This window comes from Nomascus leucogenys, chromosome 17, assembly GCF_006542625.1.
Source record: "Nomascus leucogenys isolate Asia chromosome 17, Asia_NLE_v1, whole genome shotgun sequence".
In the NCBI taxonomy this organism is placed as follows: domain Eukaryota; kingdom Metazoa; phylum Chordata; class Mammalia; order Primates; family Hylobatidae; genus Nomascus; species Nomascus leucogenys.
This window is the reverse complement of record NC_044397.1, coordinates 6,048,694-6,076,213: the sequence shown is the minus strand read 5'-3', so window position 1 is coordinate 6,076,213 and position 27,520 is coordinate 6,048,694. Positions and strand designations below refer to the sequence as shown.

Below are 27,520 nucleotides of genomic sequence, written 5' to 3'. Positions count from 1 at the left end.
AGAGATAAAAAAAAAACTTCGCCAGGTGTGGCGGTGCATACTTGGTAGTCCCAGCTACTCAGGAGGCTGAGGCAGGAGGCTGGCTCGAACTTGGGTGGTCGAGGCTGCAGTGGGCCACGATTGCACCACTGCACTCTAGCCTGGGTGACAGAGTGAGAACCTGACTCAAAAAACAAAAGAAACCAAAAAAACAAACAAAGATGGTAATAGCCTCTCCCTGAAACAAACTCCCTCCTTGCTTGGGAACCAGACTGCATTCGTAAAACCAACAAATTAGCCACTAGATTAGAAATTATGGCTCAGAAGTCATGCAGCCACAGGCCAGAAGATCACTAACCTCCCCGACTTGCTCCTACAGATAATGTTACTATTGTAAAACCTAAGATTGGTGTTTGAGGTATTTTTCAGACCCTGCATTCTGAAGGACCTGCTGGAGACACCCAGACTGGTAAACTGGCTTATCTGGTCTTATGGCCCCCACCTAGGGAATGAATCAGCACAAGTGGACAGTTTCAACTCCCTGTGATTCTACCCTGGACCCAACCAATCAGCATCCCCTATTTCCTAGCACCCTGCCCTCCAAACCATCTTAAAAAAACAAAAAACAAAAAACAAAAAAACTAGGCTCTAAATTGTTGGGGTGGCTGATTTGAGTAATAATAAAGCTTTGGTCTCCCACTTAGCCAGCTCTCTGTGTACTAAACTCTTTCTCCATTGCAATTCCCTTGTCTTCATAAATCGGCTCTATCTGAGCAGTGAGCAAGATAACCCACTGTGTGGTTACAAAATCTGTACAGAACTGCTATTAGGGAGAAAAACTTGCTGAGACTATAGCCGTCCCAGGGTGTTGGAGAGGCCAGAATCCCTGTAAGAAAAAGAGCAGAGGGAACTGAGTTCAATGTTCTTCCTGTTTTTCCCTAAAGACATTTACAAAATTCTGAAGTTATATAAGGAAGCAAGATTAGTGTTCAAGTTCCTACAGAGTGAAAGACCTCGAATTCTAGAGAAGAACTCCGGGCTCTCAATTGAGAACCCTTAGGGAGTTATGTGTCAGGGGTGGGGATGAAGCAGAGGTAAGACTGAGTCTTGTCAAAACAACCTGGAGACATTTAAATCCTTGACTGGACTAAAGTGATCCACCTCACTCTATCTGCTGAAGAGGACTCAAATATGCCACCCCAAAATATGCCACTTTGGCATAAGGACTATTTTGAGCGAAGGCAACTGAGGATAGCAGACACAAGAAAAGTTGTAAAAACAGAGCATACATTTCCCTTCTGTAAAGTGTCCTGTCACTTTCCAGGAAGGCAAGGGGCATCCTTTGTTACCTAAGTTCATTTGAACTTGCAAAACAAACCTTTCTAAACAACCCTCATTTGCCACATAACAAGATTGTGAGATGAAGTTAAAATTATGCTTAGATGGAAACCTAAGCCTTAAATCATCAGAAAAGAAGAAAGACTGAAAGCAAATGATTTAATAATCTACAAAGAAATTACATTGGTGGTCACGAAAGAAAAGAAACTACACAAGAATGGCAAAATAAATCTAAAGAAAATACAAAAAGGGAAAGAATAAAACAAAGCAAATGTATAAAAGGGGAAAAATAAGGCCTGGCACGGTGGCTCACGCCTGTAATCCCAGCACCTTGGGAGGCCGAGGCAGGCGGATCACGAGGTCAGGAGATCGAGACCATCCTGGCTAACACAGTGAAACCCCGTCTCTACTAAAAATACAAAAAAATTAGCCGGGTGTGGTGGCGGGCACCTGCAGTCCCAGCTACTTGGGAGGCTGAGGCAGGAGAACGGCATGAACCCGGGAGGCAGAGCATGCAGTGAGCCGAGATTGCGCCACTGCACTCCAACTTGGGTGACAGAGTGAGACTCTGCCTCAAAAAAAAAAAGGGGAAAAATAAATCAATGCAACTAAAGGTTAGTTCTTTGAAAAAACTAATAAGCATATACATCTCTAGGCCGGGCATGGTGACTCATGCCTGTAATCCAGCACTTTGGGAGGCTGAGGTAGGCAGATCACATGAGGCCAGAACTTCGAGACCATACTGGCCAAGATGGCAAAACTCCGTCTCTACTAAAAAAACAAAAATTAGCCCAGTGTGGTGGTGCATGCCTGTAGTCCCAGCTACTTGGGAGGCTGAGGCACCAGAATTGCTTGAACCTGGGAGGTAGAGATTGTAGTGAGCTGAAATCATGTCACTGCACTCCAGCTTGGGCAACAAAGCGAGACCCTGTCTCAAAAAAAAAAAGTATACATCTCTAGAAAGACTGATAAGAAAAACATAAAAATTTAAATTTAAAAAAGGACTACAAAAAATACTACAAAACCTACATATCTGAAATGTATTAAATAGAAAATAAGATAAATATTAGGTGTCATTTAAATCAATATAATTGGAAATTTAAATGAAATTAGCAAGTTCCCAAGAAAAAGCATATGTTATTAGAAGAGAAACAAGAAACAAAAATCTGAATAGTCCTATTAAAAATTTTAACTGGCTATAAAATCATTTCCAGAAAGAAATCTTGAGGCCCAAATGGTTACACTAGAGAATTCTTCCAAATATTTAAGTGGGTAAAGTGCCTTTGCAAATTTATGGCTGTAAGAGAAATCTGATATAGTTGACTCCATCTTTCTAACCTCCAAGCTGTCCTTGGTCATTCTGGGGTGTAGGCCAAACTAACTTTGGGAGAAATTTAATTTGTAGATTAACCTTAAAGCAAGGAATATAATAGCCCTTTCCAAAAGGAAACTGCCTTTATAATGAAAGTCCACAAGGTTAAGATGATGAAAGGGGCCTGAATTATGCTAAGATGTAAGTTAAATGATAACCAGCAATCACAAGATTTGTAACTTCCACAATTACTCCTATAGATAACAACACTATTGTAGAACCTAAGAGTGGCCTTTTTGAGATGCCTTTTCAGAGTTTTGCATTACTTGTGATCCATGATTCAACCAGTCCTTTGACCCTCAGCCACAAGTGGACTCAGCACACACCCTAATGATGCCCTCCTCAACCAATCAGCATCACCTACTCCCTAGTTTTCTGCTCACCAAATTATACTTGAAAACCCCTAACCTCCAAGCCTTCAGGGGGAGATTTTGAGTAAAAACTCTGTCTCCCATGTGGTGTGGCCAGCCTCGTGTCAATTAAACTCTTTCTGTACTACAATGCTGTGGTCTCAGTGAATTGATTTTATCTGTACAGTGGGCAGGAAGAATCTGTTGGGCATTTACAAAAGCAATAAGGAATAAGTGGTTCACACCTGTAATCCCAACACTTTGGGAGGCCAAGGTGGAAGGATCACTTGAGGTCAGGAGTTCAAGACTAGCCTGGGCAACAAGGCAACACACCCCCGCCACCAACTCAACAAACACTAAAAAAAAAAAAAAATTAGCCAGGTGTGGTAGTGCATGTCTGTAGTCCCAGCTACTCGGGAGGCTGAGGCGGATCACTTGCACCATAGGAGGTCGAGGCTGCAGTGAGCTGAGATCGCACCACTGCACTCCGGCCTGGGTGCTAGAGCGAGACTTGGTCTCAAAAAATGAACAAAACAAAACAGAACAAACAAAAAAACAAGAGCAATACCTATCTTACATAAAATTTTCCAGAAAACAGAATATACTTGCCAATTTATGAGTCCTCTTTAATCTTAATACCAAAACCCCAAAAGGCCATAACAAGGAAAGAAAATTATCACTTAATCTCTCTCATAAATAAGGGTGCACAAATAGAATCAAGCAATATAGAAAAAGGATAATATACCACAACCAAGTTTGGTTTATTTCCTTAACGCAAAAGTAATAAAACATTTGAAAAAAATTTACATAACCTTATTAACAGAAAAAGGGAGAAAAAAACCGCTTGATCATACCATCCAATGCCTCTCCTGAATTCATGAAAATTAAACACATATTCATGATTTAATACAAACAAAAATTGGCCGAGTGCAGTGGCTCATGCCTATAATCCCAGCACTTGGGGAGGCTGAGGAGGGTGGATCACGAGGTCAGGAGTTCAAGACCAGCCTGACCAACATGGTGAAACCCCATCTCTACTAAAAATATAAAAGTTAGCTGGGCGTGGTGGTGCGCACCTGTAATCCCAGCTACTCAGGAGGCTGAGGCAGGAGAATCGCTTGAACCCGGAAGGCAGAGGTTGTAGTGAGCTGAGATCATGCCACTGCACTCCAGCCTGCACGACAGAGTGAGGCTCCATCCCAAAAAAAACCAAAAACCAAACAAACAAAAACCAAGCTGGGCTCAGTGGCACGTGCCTGTAGTCCCCGGTACTTGGGAGACTGAGGTGGGAGGATTGCTTGAGCCCAGGAATTTGAGGGCAGGCTGGGCAACATCACAAGGCTCCCTCTCTTACCCTCTCTTAAACAACACTACCACCTTAGAGCAAACTAGGAATAGAGAAAATTTCTCTAATCTGATAAGAGTATCTATAAACAATCGAACAAAAACCAAGCAAACAAAACTCCAAAGCAAAACATCATACTTTATGGTAAAATATTAAAAGTTTTCCCCCGAGATCAGATATGAGACAAAGATTTCTGCTTTTATCTACCACTTGTATTTAACACTGTAGTTGAGGTCCCAGCCAGTATAATAAAGAAAATGAAATAAAATATATAAATATTCGAAATAAGAACTAAAACTGCTGTTATTCATGGGTGACAAGTGATATGATTATGCACACAGAAAAAGCCAAAAGAATCTGCAAACTGGCTGGGCACAGCGGCTCATGCCTGTAATCCCAGCACTTTGGGAGGCTGAGGAAGGATGATGGCTTGAGCCCAGGAGTTTGAGACTGGCCTGAGCAACACAGACCCCATCTTAAAAAAAAAAAAATCTATAAACCATTAGAATAAATGAATGTGGAAAAAGTGGCTGGATACATGGCTGATATACACAAATGAATGTATTTCTATAAGCAAATACAAAGTAAAGTTAAAAAAAATTTCCCATAGAATCAAAAGCCAAAAACAGGCCAGGTGCGGTGGCTCACGCCTGTAATCCCAGCACTTTGGGAGGCCGAGGTGGGCAGATAACCTGAGGTCAGGAGTTTGAGACCAGCCTGGCCAACATGGTGAAACACCATCTCTATGAAAAATACAAAAAAACTGGCCAGGTGTGGTGGCACGCACCTGTAATCCCAGCTACTTGGGAGGCTGAGGCAGAAGAATCACTTGAACCCGGGAGGTGGAGGCTGCAGTGAGCCGAGATCGCACCATTGCACTCCAGCCTGGGCAACAACAATGAAACTCCATCTCAAAAACAAACAAACAAACAAAAGAATGGCCAAGGCACTCTGAGGAATAAAGCTGGAAGATTTAACTACCAGATACTGAGACTCACAAAACTACTATAATTAAGGCAGTGTAGCAGGGGCACAAAGATAGTCAAGACAGACTATATAAAGGTCTTGATTTATGACAAAGGTGCTCCTGAAATGCAACAGGTGAAAAAATATCTTCAATAAACACTTCTGGGTTAACTGAATAACTATGTAGGGGGAAAAATCAAGACCTTACTTCTTAGATACACAAAAATGAATTATAGATGGATTGGGAATTTAAATGGGAAAGGCAAGCTTTTAGAAAACGTGGGAGAATATCTTTGTGACCTTGGGATACACAAAGATTATTTAAACAATATACAAAAAGTATGGCCAGGTGTGGTGGATCACCTGAGGTCAGGAGTTTGAGACCAGTCTGGCCAACATAGTGAAACCCTGTCTCTACTAAAAATACAAAAAAAAAAAAAAAAAAATTAGCCGGGTATGGTCACGCACACCTATAGTCCCAGCTACTCAGGAGGCCGAGGCAGGAGAATCGCTTGAACCCGGGAGGCAGAGGTTGCAGTGAGTGGAGATCATGCCACTGCACTACAGCCTGGGTGACAGAGCGAGACTCCGTCTAAAAAAACAAACAAACAAACAAACAAAATTAGTACACGTTATAATTATGAATTCTGGCTCATTAAGAGACACCTGGCTGGGTGCAGTGGCTCATGCCTGTAATCCCAGCACTTTGAGAGGCTGAGGCAGGTGGATCACTTGAGGCTAGGAGTTCGAGACCAGCCTGGCCAACATAGTGAAACCCCATCTCTACTATAAATACAAAAACTTAGCTGGGCACACATGTAGTCCCAGCTACTCGGGAGGCTGACGCTGCACTGACCCAAGATCACGCCACTGCACTCCAGCCTGGGGGATAGTGAGACTCTGTCTTAAAAAAAAAAAAAAAAGGAGACACTTAATATTCAGGAAGTAAACAAGACAAGAGTGGAAAAAATATCTGTAGTATATATACCCAACAAAGAATATGTACGCAGAATCTATGAAAAACTGACAAATCAGTAAGAAAAAGGCAGACAACTCAATAGATAATCAAAGGACAACTTTAACAGGGATTCACAAAAGAGTATATCCAAATGCCAATAAACATATAAAAAGGAATTCAGCTTCATCATCACCAGAAGAATGCAAATTAAAACCATAATGAGAAACCACTATGTCCCACTAGAATAGATAAAATCTTAAAAGACTGGTAAAACCAAGTGTTGGTGAGGATGTGGAGCAACTATCACTTTCATACGTTATTAACAGAAGCATGAATTGGTTCAACCATTATGGAAAAGTTTGGTAGAATCTATTTAATCTGAATACATATATATCCAGATAGACCAGATAGATATAAGATGGACATAAAAAAATCAGTAGTTTTCCTAAATACTACCATAGCCTGTTTAAAAATATAAAAAGTTTACTACAGCATCAAAAATATAAAACACATAAGCTTAATTAAAAAATGTTAAGACTAGCTGGGTGTGGTGGCATGCATCTGTGGTCCCAGCTACTTGGGAGGCTGAGACAGGAGGATTGCCTAAGCCCAGGTGGTCAAGGCTGCAGTGAGCTGTGATCGTGCCACCTCACTCCAGCCTGAGTGACAGAGCAAGAACTTTTTTTTTTTTTTTGGATACGGAATCTCGCTCTGTCGCCCAGGCTGGAGTGCAATGGCTTGATCTCAGCTCACTGCAACCTCCGCCTCTCGGGTTCAAGTGATTCTTCTGCCTCAGCCTCAGGCGTGCACCACCACACCTGGCTAATTTTTCTATTTTTAGTAGAGATGGGGTTTCACCATGTTGGCCAGGCTGGTCTCAGACTCCTAACCTCAGGTGATCCACCTGCCTCGGATAGGATTACAGAGGTGAGCCGCTGTGCCCAGCTGAGATCGAGAACTAAAAAAAAAATATATATATATATATATATGTTTATATATATATTTTTGAGTTTCATCTCTTATTTATTTCCTTAGAATGTAAGTTATTGAACTAAGCTAACTGAATTATTGTATCACTTTTTATTTTTATACTTTAGGTTTTAGGGTACATGTGCACAATGTGCAGGTTTGTTACATATGTATCCATGTGCCATGTTGTTTTGCTGCACCCATTAACTTGTCATTTAGCATTAGGTATATCTCCTAATGCTCTCCCTCCCCTCTCCCCCCACCCCACAACAGTCCCCGGAGTGTGACGTTCCCCTTCCTGTGTCCATGAGTTCTCATTGTTCAGTTCCCACCTATGAGTGAGAACATGCGGTGTTTGGTTTTTTGTCCTTGCGATAGTTTACTGAGAATGATGATTTCCAGTTTCATCCATGTCCCTACAAAGGACATGAACTCATCATTTTTTATGTCTGCATAGTATTCCATGGTGTATATGTGCCACATTTTCTTAATCCAGTCTACCGTTGTTGGACATTTGGGTTGGTTCCAAGTCTTTGCTATTGTGAATAGTGCCGCAATAAACATACGTGTGCATGTGTCCTTATAGCAGCATGATTTATAGTCCTTTGGGTATATACCCAGTAATGGGATGGCTGGGTCAAATGGTATTTCTGGTTCTAGATCCCTGAGGAATCGCCACACTGACTTCCACAATGGTATAACGAGAGAACTATGAAGTTTTTACTAAGAACATAAAATAACATTTGAATAAACAAGGACAAATTATATTCCTAGTTGGGATATTCAGTATTGCAAAAATGTTAGTGCTTCCTAAATTAATCTACAAATACAAGGTCTTTTCAGTCAAAATTCTAATGTGGTTTTTGGTAACTGACAATCTGATTTTACTTCATCTTTTTGAAAAATGCCTAAGAATAAGCGAAAACATTTTGGAAAATAATAATGAAAGGAGATTTAAGCTATCAAATGAAATGGGATTTAAGATGTCAAAATGAGGCCGGGCGCGGTGGCTCACGCTTGTAATCCCAGCACTTTGGGAGGCCGAGGCGGGTGGATCATGAGGTCAGGAGATCGAGACCACGGTGAAACCCCGTCTCTACTAAAAATACAAAACATTAGCCAGACGTGTTGGCGGGCGCCTGTAGTCCCAGCTACTTGGAGAGGCTGAGGCAGGAGAATGGCGTGAACCCGGGAGGCGGAGCTTGCAGTGAGCCGAGATTGCGCCACTGCACTCCAGCCTGGGTGGCAGAGCGAGACTCCGTCTCAAAAAAAAAAAAAAAAAAAAAGATGTCAAAATGGAATATTAAGCTATAAATAATTATTACAACTGTGGTGCTGGCATGAAAATGGATCAATGGAGGAGGGAAGCACAGATATGAATACATATAGGATCATCTCAGAGGCTTCTGGAACTCAACCCTGACTAAACTAAAAGCATCACTTTCTCTCTTTACAAATGCTAATCACTCAGCAAGTGGCACAACATCTACTCAGCTGCAAGCGAGATGCTTGCGAATCATCCTTACACTTCTCCTTCAAACCCGACATCCACTTCATCAGCAAGTCCAACAACCCTCAGACCCACTTGGCCAGTTCTGTAGATTTCACGACCTAAAAATATCCCTCATGATTCATATCCACTTTCAGCATCCCAGTTCAAGTTACCATCAATTTTTCCCTGGGTCATTGCGTTAGCCTCTGATTAGGTTTCCCACACTCACTTTTACCGCCGTCCAATTTGTTCTCCAAATTACAGACAGCATGATCTTTTAAAATCACAAATGTAATTATGTAAATACCACTTAAAACTCGTTAATGCCTTCTCATGTTTTTAAGACAAAATGCAAAATCCTTAATTTGGCCTATCATACTAGCTCATTAATGGGTAAACAGACTCCAGTCAGCTTCCACTGTATTAAAATATATCCTTTAACATAAAAGTAATATGGGGAAAAATTCAGTTATATTTAATATGCCTTATTAATAAAGTAACTATAAAATGCTCTTAAACCTATACAATTTCACTCGAGGTTCAAGGATCTTCAAGTGTCCTGGTTTTCCTCTATTTGCCAAGAGGTAATGCTCCGCCCTACTCCTCCAGGTTTTCTCAACTGCTCATCCCTTTGCATGGACCTTCCCTCATGCCCTTGCATAAAGGCACCTTTCTTAGAGAAGCCCTGAAGTGTGGGAAAAGGTCAGGTCTCTTGTTATTCTCTCTCAAACCAATGGAATTTTCATTGTGATTCTGATTAACTATTTATGTGGGTCTTTCCCACTATGGTAAGTTTGATGAGGGAAGGGTCACATTTGTTATTGTTTACTGTTACATTCTCAAAGTCTAGAACTGTGCCCAATAAATAGGTGCTTCTTAAATTTGCTGAACAAATTAAATATGAATTTTAATTATGTATATAGCGCTAAAACATAATGATGCCTTTATGGGCAACTTGTGAAGCTCAGTAAAAGACCACCCAATCATCATGATTCAATTACCTTACCTACACCTCCCCTTTTGGGAGGGAGTTGGGAGAAGGACTTCTCAAATTGTGAGATGGGGTACCATATGCTGTCTAATTCTAATGTCAAGGATAATTTGTGAAATCAATCGGCTTAATGTGAACTAATCAGTTCAAAATCTCAGGGAAGTACTATGAAAAATTGTAGATTGTTTCTCTCTCCTTTACTTTGAAGAGAAAGTATAAATTAAGTTTAAATGACTTCCCCTCCACCAGATGACTTTGATATTCAAGGTTATATTCTAGTAAAAGAATAGTGAAGGTGTTTGAAGTCTAATTACCCATTAATAAAATACTATTCTTTTTAGGAATATACAGACTTTAGTTCTCTATTATTTTAAGGCTTCTGTTAATGGAAAACAAGAAAGTTCTTCTAGTCTTTCAGTACTTACAAGTGAAGGAACCGTGAATATCTGAACCGAGAGGTCTGCGACTGAAAACTCTCTGTCGTGGTCATCTGTCACATAATCACTCTGCAAACGCTCATAGTTCTATTAAGAAGGCAAAAAAAAGGCAAGGAGTGCCAGCTATCAGTTACAAACAAAAGGCAAGCACTACTCACCAGAGTAGGTGCGGTGAAGAACTGGACAGATAGAGCAGTCACCGACACTGCTCGCTCGTGATCATCCTCCATAAAATCTCTCTGCAACTGCTGGTAATTCTAAACAACAAGGGGGAGATTCACCTCTAATCCACAATGACCAAATGTTTAAGGATTATAATGAAAAGTCAGTGCTGGAGGAAGTCAATAAGATAACACTGCTATGAGAACAATAACTGGAATGATTTCTACCAATAGAATCCTGTATAGATATTGATTCACTATGGAAACTGTGGAATCCTGTATAAATATTGATTCTTTCTTCTGGAGCACAATGGCAGTTTACCAGCCCAAATAGGCAGTAACAGCTACTAAGCTCCCAAGATGTCATTGTACGCTGGTGGAGCTAAACCACAGCAGCATTACACTGTTTCTGACGAAATCAGACTTTCATTACTTCTGCATCATATCAGAATCATCTGATGACTCTTCCAAAGCATACATGCTTGGGCCCCCATTCTTGGTGAATCTGTTTCAGTAGATTTGAGAATGGAACACAACACATGTATTTTGAAAGAGCTCTCCAAGTGATTCTCATATACTTCCTAATTCAGGTGAATGCAAAAAAAAGTAAGTGGTTAGCTTATGCACATGCTGCTAAAAGGGAGAACTTAACTATATTAATAACCTAGAGTTCTGAAGAGACCTTCTTTCTTAAAAAAAAAAAAGCAAAATACATATTTTCCTTAGCACGAAATATTTGCAATCTAACTATTTATAAAATCAAAGTTTTCTAAATATAATTTTCTAACAAAATATACAGGCTATTTAATTTGGATCATGCCCCTCCCCCCCAAAAAAAAATCTATTTTTTTAATGACTAAGACTGCAATGCTAATTTTAAAATGCACAAATATATTTATTAAATCATATTCATATAAATGTCATTTAAACTGAGATTAGTTTCCTTATATGAATTTTAATAGAAAAAATACCATAGTTCACAATGGCATAGGTTTAAACTCTTCATTTATTATTTCATAAACATTGTATAATAGATACTCATGTTATCATAGGAGGTGATGAACAAGAAGTCTCACTGCTATAATTTTATTCTATTGATAAAGAATGAAAAGATTATTTATGAAGTTTCTTAGAATTTAATATCAACACATTGACATATTACTATTAGATGTTAATTTTTTGAAGCCTAGATATAATTATGGGCATAGTTACTCTATATATAACCTATTTTCAAAATCGAAAAGCCACTTACTTTTGCAAATCGAACAGCAAACAGTTTCTTGTATTTCAAATCCATAAGCAGACTGCTCATGAACAACTGATGATATACACTCCTAGCACCTTGTAGAAAAAGATCATGGTACCAGATAAGGACACGCCAAACAATTACATTTGTCAAGTTTTATGTGATCCACAGTGGGTTTTGTTTTCGTTTTTTTTTTACTTTTGAGACAGTGTCTTGCTGTGTTGCCCAGGCTGGTCTTAACTCCTGGGCTCACGTGATCCTCCTGCCTCGGCCTCCCACAGTGCTGGCATTACAAGTGTGAACCACCATGCCCAGCCAACACAGCATTTTTTTTTTTTTTTTTTAAAGAGATAGGGTCTTGCTTTGTTGCCCATGCTGAACTCAAAATCCTAGCTCAAGTGATCCTCTTGCCTCAGCCTCCTGTGTAGCTGGGACTACAGGCACACACCACTGAGACTGGCTTGTATTTTAAGTCTCAAAAACAAAGAAAGCCATACATGGTGGTATGCACATGTAGTCCCAGCTATTAGGGAGGCTGAGAAAAGAGGATTGCTTGAGCCCAAGAGTTGGAGGCTGCAGTGATCAATGATCATGCCACTGCACTCCAGCCTGGGCAACAGAATGAGATCCTGTCCCTTCAAAAAAGGAGCAAATACATGTTTTCCTCAGCACAAAATATTTGCAATTTGTTTATAAAACCAAGTTTTCTAAACAAAATTCTGTAACAAAATATAAAGTCCATTTAAGTTGGATCATGGACCCCTCCCCCACCAAATCTATATTTTTCAAAGACTAAGACTGCAATGCTAACTTTAAAAAGCACAAATATATGTATTAAATATCTTCCCAAATGATAAAAACCTTTCACATCCCAATTACTTATATAGGTTCCTCTACACCTTAAAAGTAGTTAAGAGATTCACCTTTCCATAATTTGGAATCACTAAGCATCAGTCTGTCCACTAGAGAAGAGTTTTCACCATCTGGCCCTTCTTGTAAACCAACTTGACATAAAATCCGGCGAAGGCCATCTTTAAATAGAAGGAAAGGTAGTAATGAGACAGCAACTTCAAATATTAAAATAAAGTGACATTTTAGTAGATGTTCAAATGGATCTGTAGAGTTTTAAACGTTTTCTTAAAGGTTAAATTTATTCAGAAAAGGCAAACATATTAACTGTTTTATTAATATTTTAACAAAAAGGAAATAAATTTCAAATCTCATATCAACACCATTACTCCTGAAAGTCAAAATATATGCCTATCATAAAGGCAATAACCTCTTGTGCTTTAATGAATTTAATTAAAGAGAAAAACATCCAAAAAACCACTCAATATTGTTCTTTAAGCACTTATGCTAATTAAACCAGATTACAGTGAAAGTGTTATACATTCCATAACTGAAATATAAAATGTGCTACCATTTAAAAGGAGGAATGCATGACTTCTGCACTATAATATATACCAGTGCATTTTATTAACGCTACATAAAAAATTCTTCATTCATTAAACAAAAACTTATTGTGGACTTGGCACGTGAGAGACCCTGGAAAACATATTACTACAACCTTTTAAATGTAAACTTCAGAAATGTTCTTCAAATATTAATATAAGCATTAAAATAACCAAAGCTTTAACACTTATTTGTTCCATACATATATGTACATATATACATACATACATATATACATATACACACATATACATACATATATACACACATATACACATATACACACATATATGTACATACATACATATATATGTACGTGTGTGTGTGTGTGTGTATATATATATATATTTTTTTGTTTGTTTGTTTGTTTTTTGAGACAGAGTCTCCTCTGTTGCCCAGGCTGCAGTGCAGTGATGTGATCTTGGCTCACTGCAACCTCTGCCTCCTGGGTTCACGCAATTCCTGTGCCTCAGCCTCCCAAGTACCTGGGATTACAGGCATGTGCCACCACGCTTGGCTAATTTTTGTATTTTTAGTAGACGGGGTTTCACACCATGTTGGCCAGGCTGGTCTTGAACTCTTGGGCTCAAGTGATCCGCTTGCCTTAGCCTCTCAAAGTGCTGGGATTACCGGCATGAGCCACTGTGCCTGGCCCCATACTTTATAATTTAAATCACTGTTTTCATCTTTTTCAAGCATGCAAAATAAAAAAAAAATGGAATAACTTTTAATTATAAAAGCTGTCAAACAGAAATCCTTTAAAAGGCTAAAGAGAAGACCTATGTAAGTATTAAATAGGAATATATAAATTATTAATGATAAATATCTCAAAGAAAATTTTCAGCAGGACATTACTTCCATTATTCTCTTCATTAATACTGTAGCATGCAGGTATCCAATGGAAAACACCAAATAAAGAATATAGGGCTAAGAAAAATAACTGGAAAGATATTTGTTTATTTTCTTTTAAAAAATATTTTAGATGGAGATGGGGTCTCCCTATGTTACCCAGGCTGGTCTATGAACTCCTGGGCTTGAGGGATCCTCCCACCTCAGCCTCCCAGAGTGTTATGACTAGAGGAGTGGGCTACCGTGTCAGCCTGGAAAGATAACTTTTAAATTATCTTTTAAAGTAAACGTGTTCTCTTAATCTTCCACACCTTCGTATTTTCAACTCTCAGTTCTGTGTAGTAATGCTCTTTTCTAAAAGCCCTTTAATACAAATGTATTCAAATTTTTCTTTACAATAAACATCTGAATGTCACTTATCTACAGTGTTGCCTGAAGAACAGCATAACAGCTTATATCTATCCCTGTTTTACCCTTTAGTGTTATACACCAGGCTTGTATTTTTGGCTGCAGATATGAGGATTCTTAATTCTTACCATTACATAAAGAAAAATGACCGAATTTCTAGACTCTGGATTTTTTTTTTTTTTTTGAAACAGAGTTTCACTCTTTTGCCCAGGCTGGAGTGAAGTGGCGTGGTGTTGTTGGCTCACTGCAACCTCTGCTTCCCGGGTTCAAGTGATTCTCCTGCCTCAGCCTCCTGAGTAGCTGGGATTATAGGCGCATGCCACCACGCCCAGCTAATTTTTGTATTTTTAGTAGAGACGAGGTTTTGCCATGTTGGTCAGGTTGGTCTTGAACTTCTGACCTCAGGTTATCCACCCACCTTGGCCTCCCAAAGTGCTAGGATTACAGGCATGAGCCATGGCACCTGGCCAAAATTTTTTTTAAAAACACAAATTGGTAACTTCCAATTTGCAAATTTTCAGAGTTGCAAATTATTGGTAACCAAAAGTTGTAGGAGTCAAAACACATAAATCAACATTAGTGTTTTATCGTTTAAACAGCTAATCACTTAGGTTTTTATTTACAGCAGCATTTTTCCAGCTTACTCAGTAGAAGAGTTCTGCAAAATGCTCCACTAAAAAAAGTTTAAAAAAAAATCGTTTGTGAAATGTACATTGCATTGCATTAGCATATTAATGTCTTTTACAATTGTTTAAACCAATGTTTCCTGAATTTATTTGAATAGAGAATCCTTTGTGTGCCTATAAAAAATATCCAGTATGACAAAATTTGTTAATAGGTTTTCTTCTATGCATAAAGATATTTTGAAATGGTATTTTAAAATGTAAAATTAAAGCAGGAAATTATTCCAGTTGATATTTTTTCCAAAACAGTTTTGCAACAGCATATTGAGCTCATTTTTAATGGACAATTGGCATGAACTTTTATGAACCTACCTGAATATCCAATAATACTTCCCAGCCAAGACAAAAGTTTCAAACCAAAATTCTGATGTGCGACGATAGACGAATGCATAACTTGAACTTTGAGTGGCTTTGTCTGTCTACTGGTATTTCTCTTAAAAAGAAATGGCAAGATTTAAAAATTAACTTAAAAAGCTATTCTATTGGCAGAACAAAGTTATTATTTGTACTTAATATAACCACACCATCATGATCATAGGAGAATTTTTCATGGATGTAAGAAAAACACCATTCTCCTTGCCTTACTTGATTCAGATCCTAATTTTCTAGAGGAAATCTTAGGATTCATACAAAAAAACACGAAGGTTCAGCTAGTTTATGAGTAATCTGAATCTTTTTTTTTTTTTTTTCTTTTTTTGAGGTGGAGTCTCGCTCTGTCACCCAGGCTGGAGTGCAGTGGAGCAATCTCGGCTCACCGCAACCTCTGCCTCTTGGGTCCAAGTGATTCTCCTGCCCTCAGCCTCCCAAGTAGCTGGGACTACAGACGCGCGACAGGACGCCTGGCTAACGGTTGTACTTTTAGTAGAGACAGGGTTTCACTATGTTAGCCAGGCTGGTCTTGAACTCCTGACCTCAAGTGATCCACCTGCCTCGGTCTCCCAAAGTGCTGGGATTACAGGTGTGAGCCACTGCGCCTGGCCAGTAATCTGAATCTTTAGTCCTATATTTGAAAATCTGCTGTACCAATAATAAATGATTTAAATGTTTTAGCTTGCTTTGTCTTTAATTTCTCAATATAATTATGTACTTATTTAAATAATTTATTGCATAGATGTGATCATGTTATCAACTTTTTTTTTTTTTTTTTTTTTGAGACGGAGTCTCGCTCTGTCACCAGGCTGGAGTGCAGTAGCACAATCTCTGCTCACTGTAACCTCTGCCTCCCAGTTTCAAGCGATTCTCCTGCCTCAGCTTCCCGAGTAGCTGGGACTACAGGCGTGCACCACCACGTTGGCTAATTTTTGTATTTTTAGTAGAAACAGGGTTTCACCATGTTGGCCAGGATGGTCTCGATCTCTTGACCTCGTGATCCCCCCACCTCGGCCTCCCAAAGTGCTGGGATTACAGGCGTGAGCCACTGCGCCCAGCCCATGTTATCAACTTTTTTTTAAAAAAAAATCATGGCTAGGCACGGTAGCTCACACCTGTAATCCCAGCACTTTGGAAGGCTGAGGCAGGTGGATCACCTGAGGTCAGGAGTTCAAGACCAGCCTCACCAACATGGTGAAACCCCGTCTCTACTAAAAATACAAAAATTAGCCAAGCGTGGTGGAGCATGCCTGTAATCCCAGCTACTTGGGAGGCTGAGGCAGGAGAATTGCTTCAGCCTGGGAGGCGAAGGTTGCAGTGAGCCGAGATCGCGCCATTGCACTCCAACCTGGGCGACAAGAGCAAAACTCTGTCTCAAAAAAAAAAAAAAAAAAAAAAAGGTAAAATACATGTAAAACTTTCATCTTAGCCATTTTTACGTGTACAGTTCAGTATTGTTAAGTACATTCATACTGTTGTGAAACTAGTCCCCAAAACTCTGTATCTTGCAAAAGTGAAACTCTACATAACACCTAATAAAGAGCAAGTCCCTGCTACTTTCTTCCCCTAGCACCTAGCAACCACCATTCTGTCTCTTTCTGTTTCTATGGATATGACAATGCTAGGTAGGTCATGTAAGTAGAATCATATGGTATTTATCTTTTTGTTACCAGCTTATTTCACTTAGCATAATGTTCTCAAGATCCATTCATGTTGTAGCATGTATCAGAACTTCCTTCCTTTTTAAGACTGAGTAATGTACCATTGCATGTATATACCACATTTTGTTTCTCCATTCCTTCCTTAGCAGACACTTGGGTTGCTGCTACCTTTTGGCTATTGTGAATTATGGTGCTTGAACAGGGGTGTAAAATAGCTCTTTGAAGTCTGTTTTCAATTATTTTGCATATATACCCAGAAGCAAAATTGCTGGATCACATGGTAATTCTATTTTTAATGTTTTGAGGAATTGCTGGACTGTTTTCCACAGTGGCTATACCATTTTACTTTCCTACCAGTAGTGTACAAAGGTTTTAATTTCTCCATATCCTTGCCAACACATTTTTTCCCTTAGAGACGGAGTCTTGCTATGTTGCCCAGGATGGAGTGCAGAGGCTATTCACAGGTACCATGATCACATACTACAGCCTTGAACTCCTGGGCTCAAGCAATCCTCCTGCCTCAGCCTCCAGAGTAGCTGAGACTATAGGTGCATGCCTATCCATTTTAATTAACTAATTTATTTATTTGACAGAAGCCATCCTAATAGGTGTGAGGTGGTATCTTAGCTGCTTGTACATCTGTTCTGGAGAAATGTCTATTCAAGTCTATCAACATCTTTTTTTTTTTCCTTTTCTTTTCTTTTTTGTAACAGGGTTTCACTCTGTTGCCCAGGCTGGAATGCAATGGCATGATAAGAGCACACTGCAGCCTCGACCTCCCAGGCTCAAGCAATTCTCTTACCTTGGCTTCCCAAATAGCTGGGACTACAGGCGTGTGCCACCACACCTAGCTAATTTTTGTTATTATTATTATTTAGAAATGGGATTTTGCCACGTTGCTTAGGCTGGTCTCAAACCCTTGGGTTTAAGAAATCTGCCTGCCTTGGCCTCCCAAAATGCTGGGATTACAGGAGTGAGCCGACTTGCTTGGCCAACACTTTTTAAAGAATGTGTTTACCCCTTTTTATTTTTTTTTGGATCCTCCTTTTACTCTCTGCTCCATCCCTTCTCTATAACATACATTAACATAGTAAGTTTTTGTATATGTTCTCCATTTACACATATTTACACACACATTTCTAAAGATTTGTTAGTTTGACTTATGAAAATCAAATACTACACATGCTTTTGTGCATCTTAGCTTTCACTGATTTTTTTCTGTTAATGACTGCATAATATACTGTGGTGTGGACTTATTAAAACATCCTTCGGAGAAGGGCATTCATCTTCTCTGTTTCCAGTCCTCTGTGACTACAAAAAAAAGCAGTACTGTACTGAACACACTGTATATACACTTACTGGTACTTGTATTTCTGAGATAAATTCCTAGGTGAAGTAAAGCTTTAACATGTTACTAGATTGTTTTCCCTAAATGCTGTAGCAATTTATTGTTAAGCATGTATTCCTAGTCTTTGCATCTCTGCAAGATATTTTATCACTCTAACTTCATGTATATTGACCAGCTAGATTTTCTGTTATGATCTGTCTTTTCATATCCTTTGTCCATTTTCTATTTTGTTGTTTGTTCCCTACTTGATAATCTGTAAGTACAGTTTCTGATACGTTATTAAATTGAATATGTTGAGACATTAAGGACGAATTTCTTAAACAAGACATAAAACATACAAATTATAAAGAAAATATATCTTTTGCTACATTAAAATTTAGTTTTTGCTCAATGAAAGGCACTGCAACAAACTTAAATGAGTAAGAAAAAGACAATCCAACAGAAAAAATAAGAATATGAATAGGAAATTTGCCAAAAAGAAAACTTAAATGACCAATAGAATAAATATAAGATACTTAAAAATCAAGGAACTACCATTTCACACACATCAGATTGCAAGTTTTTTTTTTTTTTCTTAATACAAGATCTTGTTCTGTCACCCAGGCTAGAGTGTACTCGTGTAATCAAAGCTCACTATACCCTTGGACTCCTGGGCTCCGGCAATCCTTCTACCTCAGCCTCCTGAGTAGCTGGGACTACATGTGTGCACCATCATGCCTGGCTAATTAAAAAAATTTTTTTTTTGTAGAGTTGGGGTCTTGCTCTGTTGCCCAGGCTGGTCCCAAACTCTTGGCCTCAAGCGATCCTCTTGCCTCTGCTTTCCAAAGTGCTAGGATTACAGGATTACAGGTGTGAGCCACAGTGTCTGGCCCAGGTTGGCAAAATTTAAAAATTTGACAATATATAGTTTTAACAAAGATGTGGAGAAATAGGCCCTCATATACTGCTGGTGGGAAAGTATATTGGTACCACAGTTTTGGAGATGAACTAGGCAAAATCTAGTAAAGCTGAGAATGTCCATACCCTAAAAACTCAGAAATTCTATTTCTTGGTATATACCATAGGGAAACTGTTGCATCTATGTAAAAAGGAGACAAAATAATGCACATAACTGGAGTATTTGTCATAGCAAAAAACTGAAAACATCCTAATTGTCTATCAACAGGAGAATAAATAAATTGTGGTTTAATCATCATGAAATATAATACAATGTTTAAAAAATGAATGAACTACAGCAACGCTTATCAACACAGATAAACCTAAAAACAACACTGAAATGAAAAGGCAAGCTGCAGTGTAATACATTCAATATGTATCTTGTTATATAATGTTTAAAGACCCCCAAATCAATCTATATAATGTTGATAGATATTTAATATATGAAATATAAAGGAACACACAAGAATGAAAAAAGTAAATTAAGCAAAGCAATTATTGCTAGGGAAGGAGAAAGGATAATGGGAGAAACCCCTTCTCTACTAAAAATACAAAAAAAAACCCAAAAAACAATTAGCCGGGAGTGGTGGCACATGCCTGTAGTCCCAGCTACTCAGGAGGTTGAGGCACAAGAATTGCTTGAACCCAGGAGGCGGAGGTTGCAGTGAGTGGACATTGTGCCACTAAACTCCAGCCTGGGTGACAGAGTAAGACTCTGTCTCAACAACAACAACAAAATGATAATAATACAGGGGCCTCCATACTATTTTATGTATTTAAAAGAAATTTGAGGCCAGGTGTGGTGGCTCACACCTGTAATCCCAACACTTTGGGAGTCTGAGGTGGGTGGATCACTTGAGCCCAGGAGTTTGAGACCAGCCTGGATAACACGGTGAAACCCCATCTCTACTAGAAATACAAAAATTAGCTGGGCGTGGCTGTGCGCATCTGTAATCCCAGTTACTTGGAAGGCTGAGGCAGAATCACTTGAACCCAGGAGGTGGAGGAAGTTGCAGTGAGCCGAGATCGCACCACTGCACTGCAGCCTGGGCAACAGAGACTACTCGGAAAAAAAAAAAAAGAAAAAAAGATAAAATTATTTTTTAAAAAGAATATTTACATAAAATTCAATTACATGGAGTGGTGAAAAATAAATTCTAATTTCTAAAAATAAATCCAAATGTGGAGAATGGTTTGCTTTTAGAAAGATGATACACTACTTGCTATGACGATATGGAATATATTTTGCCATAAGGTACCAAGAAACAACTTTGCTTGCATTATAATCATGGTGCTTAAGGCCATTTTAATTTCTAAAGAGTAACATAAAATTCTAATTAAAAACAAAACAAAAAGCAAAAAACATTCTAAGACTGCTTTGATGGAGAAATGGGAATATATCTTACCTAAGTACTCATTTTCTATATCAATCATACACAGCTTTAAAAAACTAGATAAAACAATAATGCAATATTTAAGAAACATTATCTTTAAACATAATTTTCGGTTTTCATTCGAGAAAGCAGAAAGACATGTTCATAAATGCTGAAATATGAAGCTAGTTTTAAACTAATAAAAAATAATATAGGCATGTTTTTAAATTACTTACTACAATTACTGATTTTGCTTGCTCACAATACTGAAAATCTCCATATCGAACAGACCTACGCCCCTGTAAAGACATTTAAGATTAAGCTGTAAAAGTATTGTATTCAATATTAATAACTTTTAAACCAGTAAACAAACATGTTTAAGCATATAACAATTCTGATCAATTTTCAATATTTACAACATTCATCCTACTCATTGATAAATAAGTTAAAATTTTCCTTCAAAGCTATGCTAACTTTTCCAAGCCATTAATAAATATTTCCTTGAACAAAACATTTATTCTTCTAGGCATCTATAATTTCCATTTTAATAACTATATGTCCTCTCAAACTTTCTATTGGCAATAGCTTATAGTTATACCCAATATACATTTGGGCCAATATTCAAATGAAATTTTTTTTTTTTTTGAGATGGAGTCTCGCTCTGTCACCCAGGCTGGAGTGCAATGGCACAATCTCGGCTCACTGCAACCTCTGCCTCCCAGGTTCAAGCGATTCTCCTGCCTCAGCCTCCTGAGTAGCTGGGATTACCGGCTCATGCCACTACACCTGGCTAATGTTTGTATTTTTAGTAAAGACGGGGTTTCACCATGTTAGTCAGGCTGGTCTCGAACTCCTGAGCTTGTGATCTGCCTGCCTTGGCCTCCCAAAGTGCTGGGATTACAGGCATGACAAATGAAATTTTAAGAAAAGCCTAGATATATATATCTTTAACTCAATTCTCCAGTTACCTATAGTAACTTACCTATAGTAAAAATTCAATTTATTATCAACATGGTAAAATTACTTACATCTCGATCTACTGTAGTTGCAAAACCAATAGCTTCTTTTTGTGTACAGTTAACAGCTTTCTGAAGAGTATAAATAACTTGTTCATAGGTGTGAACCTCATCATTAAACAGCATGCAATAGTAGGTGTCACTCTTCTCTCTGTGGGATAAAATATTAATGATATATTAATTATCTATTTGCTTATTATCTTGCTCCAGGCTGACTTATTAAGAGACTACTTTGTCTTATGCAATGTGCTAGGTACTGGACACATATCTGTAAAGAATTCATCTGTGGTCCTGTGCTCTGTGATACTACAGTCTGGTGGGGAAAATATATATTGCATATATGACTCTGTGTAAACAGGTTTTTATCAAGAAAAGAAGGTAGAGCAGGGTATAACAGGCCTGGGAGCTCAGAGAACTCTTGGAGAAGTAATCTGAGACCCAAAGTCAGAACTGGCTATCAGTAGCTCTCAACTGGGGGCAGTTCTCCTCCACCTCTCATAGTTGACCATTTGGCAACATCTGGAGACATTTCTGGTTGTCAAGACTGGGGTTTGGGGTGCTGCTGGCATCTAGTGGGTAGAAGCCAGGGATGCTGCTAAATATTTTGCAATTCACCAGACAGCCGCCATAACAAAAAATTAATCTGGCCCCTAATTCCAATAGTGCCAAGGTTGAGAAACCATGGGCTAGAGGCAGGTGAAAGCAAAGGTGCTAAGGTGGCAAAGGTAAATACTGGGAGATGGAGCACAAGGAAGAAGGGGGAGATTAGTATGACACTAGTCTGGTCTGGAGAGAGACAGAAATCTTGAACAGTTTATAATGTTTTTTTGTTTTTTGTTTTCTTTTTGAGATAAGGTCTCACTCTGTCGCCTAGGCTGGAGTGCAGTGGCACAATCATGGCTCACTGCAGCCTCAACCACCCAGGTTCAATTGACCCTCCTGCCTCAGCCTCATGAATAGCTAGGACTACAGGCATGCACTACCCTGCCCAGCTAATTTTTTAATTTTTTGTAGAGGCGGGGTCTTACTATGTTGCCCAGGCTGGTCTCCAACTCCTGGGCTCAAGTGATCTACCTGCCTTGGCCTCCCAAAGTGCTAGGATCACAGGCATGAGCCATTGTGCCAAGCCAGCTTATAATATATTTTGATTTTTGCCATCCTAAGGACAACCAGAAATTTGAGATAGGAGATATAATTAGAATTGCCTTAAAGTTCACTTTGATGCAGTGTAGAAAATGAATTGTAAGGGGCAAGAGTGTACATGGCAGTCCAGTTAGGGGGCCATGCTGTCCCCAAATGAAATTAATTTGGACTAGGATACTACAGTATACTATACTATACGACAACAATACTATAGTAAAAATCGTGAGGTACTAAGTCATTTTCATCATTTCCAAAAAGGTATAGTCACTTCATTTTATCAGAAAACAACCTACAACTTTATCTGAAACACAATTGAGAAAGCAAAAAAGAAATAGCACCGGCCGGGCGCGGTGGCTCAAGCCTGTAATCCCAGCACTTTGGGAGGCCGAGGCGGGTGGATCACGAGGTTAGGAGATCGAGACCATCCTGGCTAACACGGTGAAACCCCGTCTCTACTAAAAAAAAAAAAAATACAAAAAATTAGCTGGGCGTGTTGGCGGGCGCCTGTAGTCCCAGCTACTCGGGAGGCTGAGGCAGGAGAATGGCGTGAACCCGGGAGGCGGAGCTTGCAGTGAGCCGAGATTGCGCCACTGCACTCCAGCCTGGGGGACAGAGCAAGACTCGGACTCAAAAAAAAAAAAAAAAAAAAGAAATAGCACCAATGTCCCTCAGATCGTCATTCCAGCTTGTATTTATTCTAAACTATGACTAATTCCAACAAGCTTGGTCTTACTTCTAAGTGAGAAAGAAGGTTGTTTGAGACAAGCACACTAACAAGGAAAATAAAGCCCTCATCTTAATATATCTGTGGCAGAATCCAGCTCTCTGGCCACAAGTTTGTAACCTTAATAATTTAAGTAAAAATGGTAGATGTACACTGAAAAAGCACAGTGTGGAATACATTTTATTAAAAGTTTGAATCAAAATGATTAAAATTGAATTTGAGCATGTATTCAAACCAGAAACCTCATTTATAGCAAAGAGTTCATTCCCTATAATATTAACATATAATAAACAAAACAAAAAGTAAAGTTGTAAAGTTCATCTATCATTTTATCATACAATCAAAGAAGAGAAAACTGGTTATGCCTGAAACAGTCCTAGAGCTATGACAAAGTTTAAATATGGCTACAAACTAATCAACCAACCAGCCAACCAAACAGGAAGAAATCTCCACCAATTAAATGGATCACACGTTTTAAAACTATAAAATCGAGGTTATTGTTCTGCTAAAAACTCATTATTAAAAAATGATTATGCCCTATACTAGCTGTGTTAAAGTTAAAATTTAGCAGTTCTTCATACACGAAGAATAAACAGGTTATACTTACACCATCTCTAAATCTGCTGGCAATTCACTTTCTTTTTCCCAGGTTAATATTTCTACTGCATACCGAAACATAATAGCAAAAATGTTATAAGTTCTTGCTATCACATCTTCTGATAAATGAACAAGAGGATCCTGAAAGAAACAACAGGAAAAAAAAAAAAAAGGGCAACCGTGTACATTAATTTTCATTCCGCTTCCATCCCTCAAAATAGTATAGTAAAAAGTTGACTGGTCTTCCAGCTTCAGCTTCTCTTTAATGAATTTGATCTTATACATTACCACCCTACCAAATAAAGCTTCGTAAAATTTTTAGTTCAGAATAATCCCAGTTATTGAATCAATTCAATCAAAATATTCAATGGCACTCAAATGCCTAATGAACAAATCAAAACATTTTAGAATGGTATTCCACGATCTCAAAAACCTAACATCAAACCAATTTTATAGTTTCATATCTTACTAACCCCCAATTTCTAGAATACACAAAGGACTATTACCTAGGAAGGGCAAGCAATATTGAGTTTTATAGGTATAAAAGAGAGCTTGATTGTGACAGGTTTAAAGGTGAGAACTCATGACTTTCAGAAAACTGCCTGTTGATGCTGTAAGAAGCACTCGCTTGTCTACTTTCTCTCAGCAGGGTGAGACATGCACGCATGTTAACAGGGAACTTCATACATTAGACTTAACAGTGAAAGGGTCACTGAATTTCTAGGGTAATGTAAAAAAGTATTACTTTAAACATATGCTATGTTTAATCAAGGTAATTTTCAGTCAAGGCTGGCAAAATGTTTTGCACTATCTTTCATCTTAATGCTTTATCTTAAATCTAAACTCTTTAGTTTAATGGCTAAGTAGCATTATTTTCATTTCTCAAATTAAAATAGCAGTATAATCATGGATGGGAATCAGCAGATCCCTGAAAATAAATACATACACACACACACAATATGCATAAAAATAAAACATAGTGGAAAATATAAAATATGTATTTAATATTCATATAATATATAATTACATTTTATAAAGTCTATAATACATATTTTATAAAATATATAAATACATTAAATATATATTTGTATATATTAATGTGAATGTATACACACACACACACATACACACAAACACACAAACACATATATATGGAGACAGAACATTTTTGCATACCCACACCAAAGATGAGCCTAATGGAACTGATATAAAACAAATGGAGAAGGTGGAATAAAAGAATGGGCGGCCAGGCGCAGTGGCTCACGCCTGTAATCCCAGCACTTTGGGAGGCTGAGGCAGGCGGATCACGAGGTCAGAAGATTGAAACCATCTTGGCTGACACAGTGAAACCCCATCTCTACTAAAAATACAAAAAATTAGCCAGGAGTGAGGGCGCCTGTAGTCCCTGCTACTTGGGAGGCTGAGGCAGGAGAATGGCGTGAACCCGGGAGGTGGAGCTTGCAGTGAGTGGAGATTGTGTGCCACTGCACTCCAGCCTGAGTGACAGGGCGAGACTCTGTCTCAAAAAGAAAAGAAAAGAAAAAAATGGGCCAGGCACGGTGGCTTGGCTGGGCACGGTGGCTCATGCCTGTAATCCCAGCACTTTGGGAGGCCGCAGTGGGTGGATCATCTGAGGTCAGGAGTTCAAGACCAGCCTGGCCAACGTGGTGAAACCTCATCTCTACTAAAAACACAAAAGTTAGTTGAGTGTGGTGGCGGTGCCTGTAATCGCAGCTACTTGGGAGGCTGAGGCAGGAGAATCGCTTGAACCCAGGAGACAGAGGTTGCAGTGAGCCAAGATCGTGCCACTGTACTCCAGCCTGGGCAACAGAGCAAAACTCCGTCAAAAAAAAAAAAATAATAAAAGAATGGAGAAAAAAGGACAAAGATGCCTAAAACAGATGGGTCTACAGCTTGAAGAAGGTAAATTTCCTTTTCTCAGTAAGAAGCAGATTTTTCAAATTTTTATAGCACCTTTTACCTATAACTCTTCTCATACAGGCTGCTTTATATGTCCCATCGAGGTTTTTTTTTTTTTTTTTTTTGAGACAGAGTTTCGCTCTTGTTGCCCAGGCTGGAGTGCAATGGCACGATCTCAGCTCACTGTAACCTCCACCTCCCGGGTTCAAGCGATTCTTCTGCCTCAGCCTCCTGAATAGCTGGGATTACAGGCATGTGCCACCATGCTTGGCTAACTTTGTATTTTTAGTAGAGATGGGGTTTCTCCATGTTGGTCAGGCTGGTCTCAAACTCCTGACTTCATGTGATCCACCTGCCTTGGCCTCCCAAAGTGCTGGGATTACAGGTGTAAGTAGCCACGCCCAGCGAAGTTTTTTATTTATTTTTTCTGCTAGCAAGGTTTATTACTATTTGTTATGGAGGCTTTAGAAATCACTGACATGGTGAAATCACTTGTATACAGAAAGAATCAGAGCTGGTCCCTCCTGGGGATTCAAACAAGAGTAGGTATTAATAATAATATGAACCTCATACTACACCAAAATAGAAAGTGGAATCAAAATTCAGCTTTCCTGGTACTATTATCTCACCAGTCATTCCATTTCTTACAGTTATATCCCATAAGACAGAAACATTTAAGGATTGAAGAGATTGATAAATAGGGTTTATAAAACTTTAATGGTCCTGGGACAGAGACAACCACCAATTCTTGAGAATCCCAACCAATAGTTTCCAAACTCTCTTTTACAAAAATCCCAGGGCCTGGTAGAGATGTGCTATTTGAATAAAAACGTCAGTTCCAAAATATATTCTAGGCCAAACATGGTGGCTCATGCCTGTAATCCCAGCACTTTGCAAGGCCGAGGTGGGAGGACTGCTTGAGCCCAGGAGTTTGAGACCAGCCTGGGCAATACAGTGAGAACTCATCTCTACAAAAAAAAAAAAAATTAAAAATTAGCAGAGAGTAGTGGTGCATGCTTGGGAAGTTGAGGTGGGAGGACTGCTTGAGCCTGACAGGTAGAGGCTAAAGTGAGCCATGATTTTGCCACTACACTTTTCCAAGCCTGGGCAACAGAAAAAATGTGCTTTAAAATGTGTTACATTCCATATTGGAACACCAACTGATCATTTTTTTTTTTTGCTACATTAACCCAGTTTGAGGCAGGACTAGATAGATTCTTCTGCCGTCTCCATACAAAAATTTTAACTTCTAAGAAATGTGTCACTCATCATAAGGAATTATTTCTGCATTGGAGAGATGCTACACCTGTACAAGTCTACTAATGTTATGATGGTAAATTAAATGTCAGGAAAGACTAAGACATTCCTGCTCAAATTGTCCTTTTCATAGCATAAATCAGTTGGAACAATAAATGACATCCTATTGTATTGTCTATT

The 27,520-nt window shown here is 38.8% G+C and overlaps 1 protein-coding gene across 6 annotated transcripts in view; it reads right to left on the bottom strand.

Moving 5' to 3' along the window:
* The window catches only part of UBR2 (ubiquitin protein ligase E3 component n-recognin 2), a 129,287-nt gene that overhangs the window by 64,412 nt on the left and 37,355 nt on the right, over nt 1–27,520 (bottom strand). For 4 of the 6 annotated variants that reach the window (XM_030797587.1, XM_030797589.1, XM_030797590.1 and 1 more), the window contains exons 5-11: nt 24,174–24,304; nt 21,712–21,850; nt 20,920–20,982; nt 15,309–15,429; nt 12,528–12,635; nt 11,611–11,699; nt 10,186–10,284 (exon numbers count right to left, since the gene is read on the bottom strand). In XM_030797587.1, the coding sequence (XP_030653447.1) occupies nt 10,186–10,284; nt 11,611–11,699; nt 12,528–12,635; nt 15,309–15,429; nt 20,920–20,982; nt 21,712–21,850; nt 24,174–24,304 (750 nt within the window). Of the gene's footprint in view, nt 1–10,185; nt 10,285–10,355; nt 10,455–11,610; nt 11,700–12,527; nt 12,636–15,308; nt 15,430–20,919; nt 20,983–21,711; nt 21,851–24,173; nt 24,305–27,520 lie in introns of those variants that run through there. The other 2 variants (XM_003266262.3, XM_030797588.1) reach the window with 2 other exon arrangements.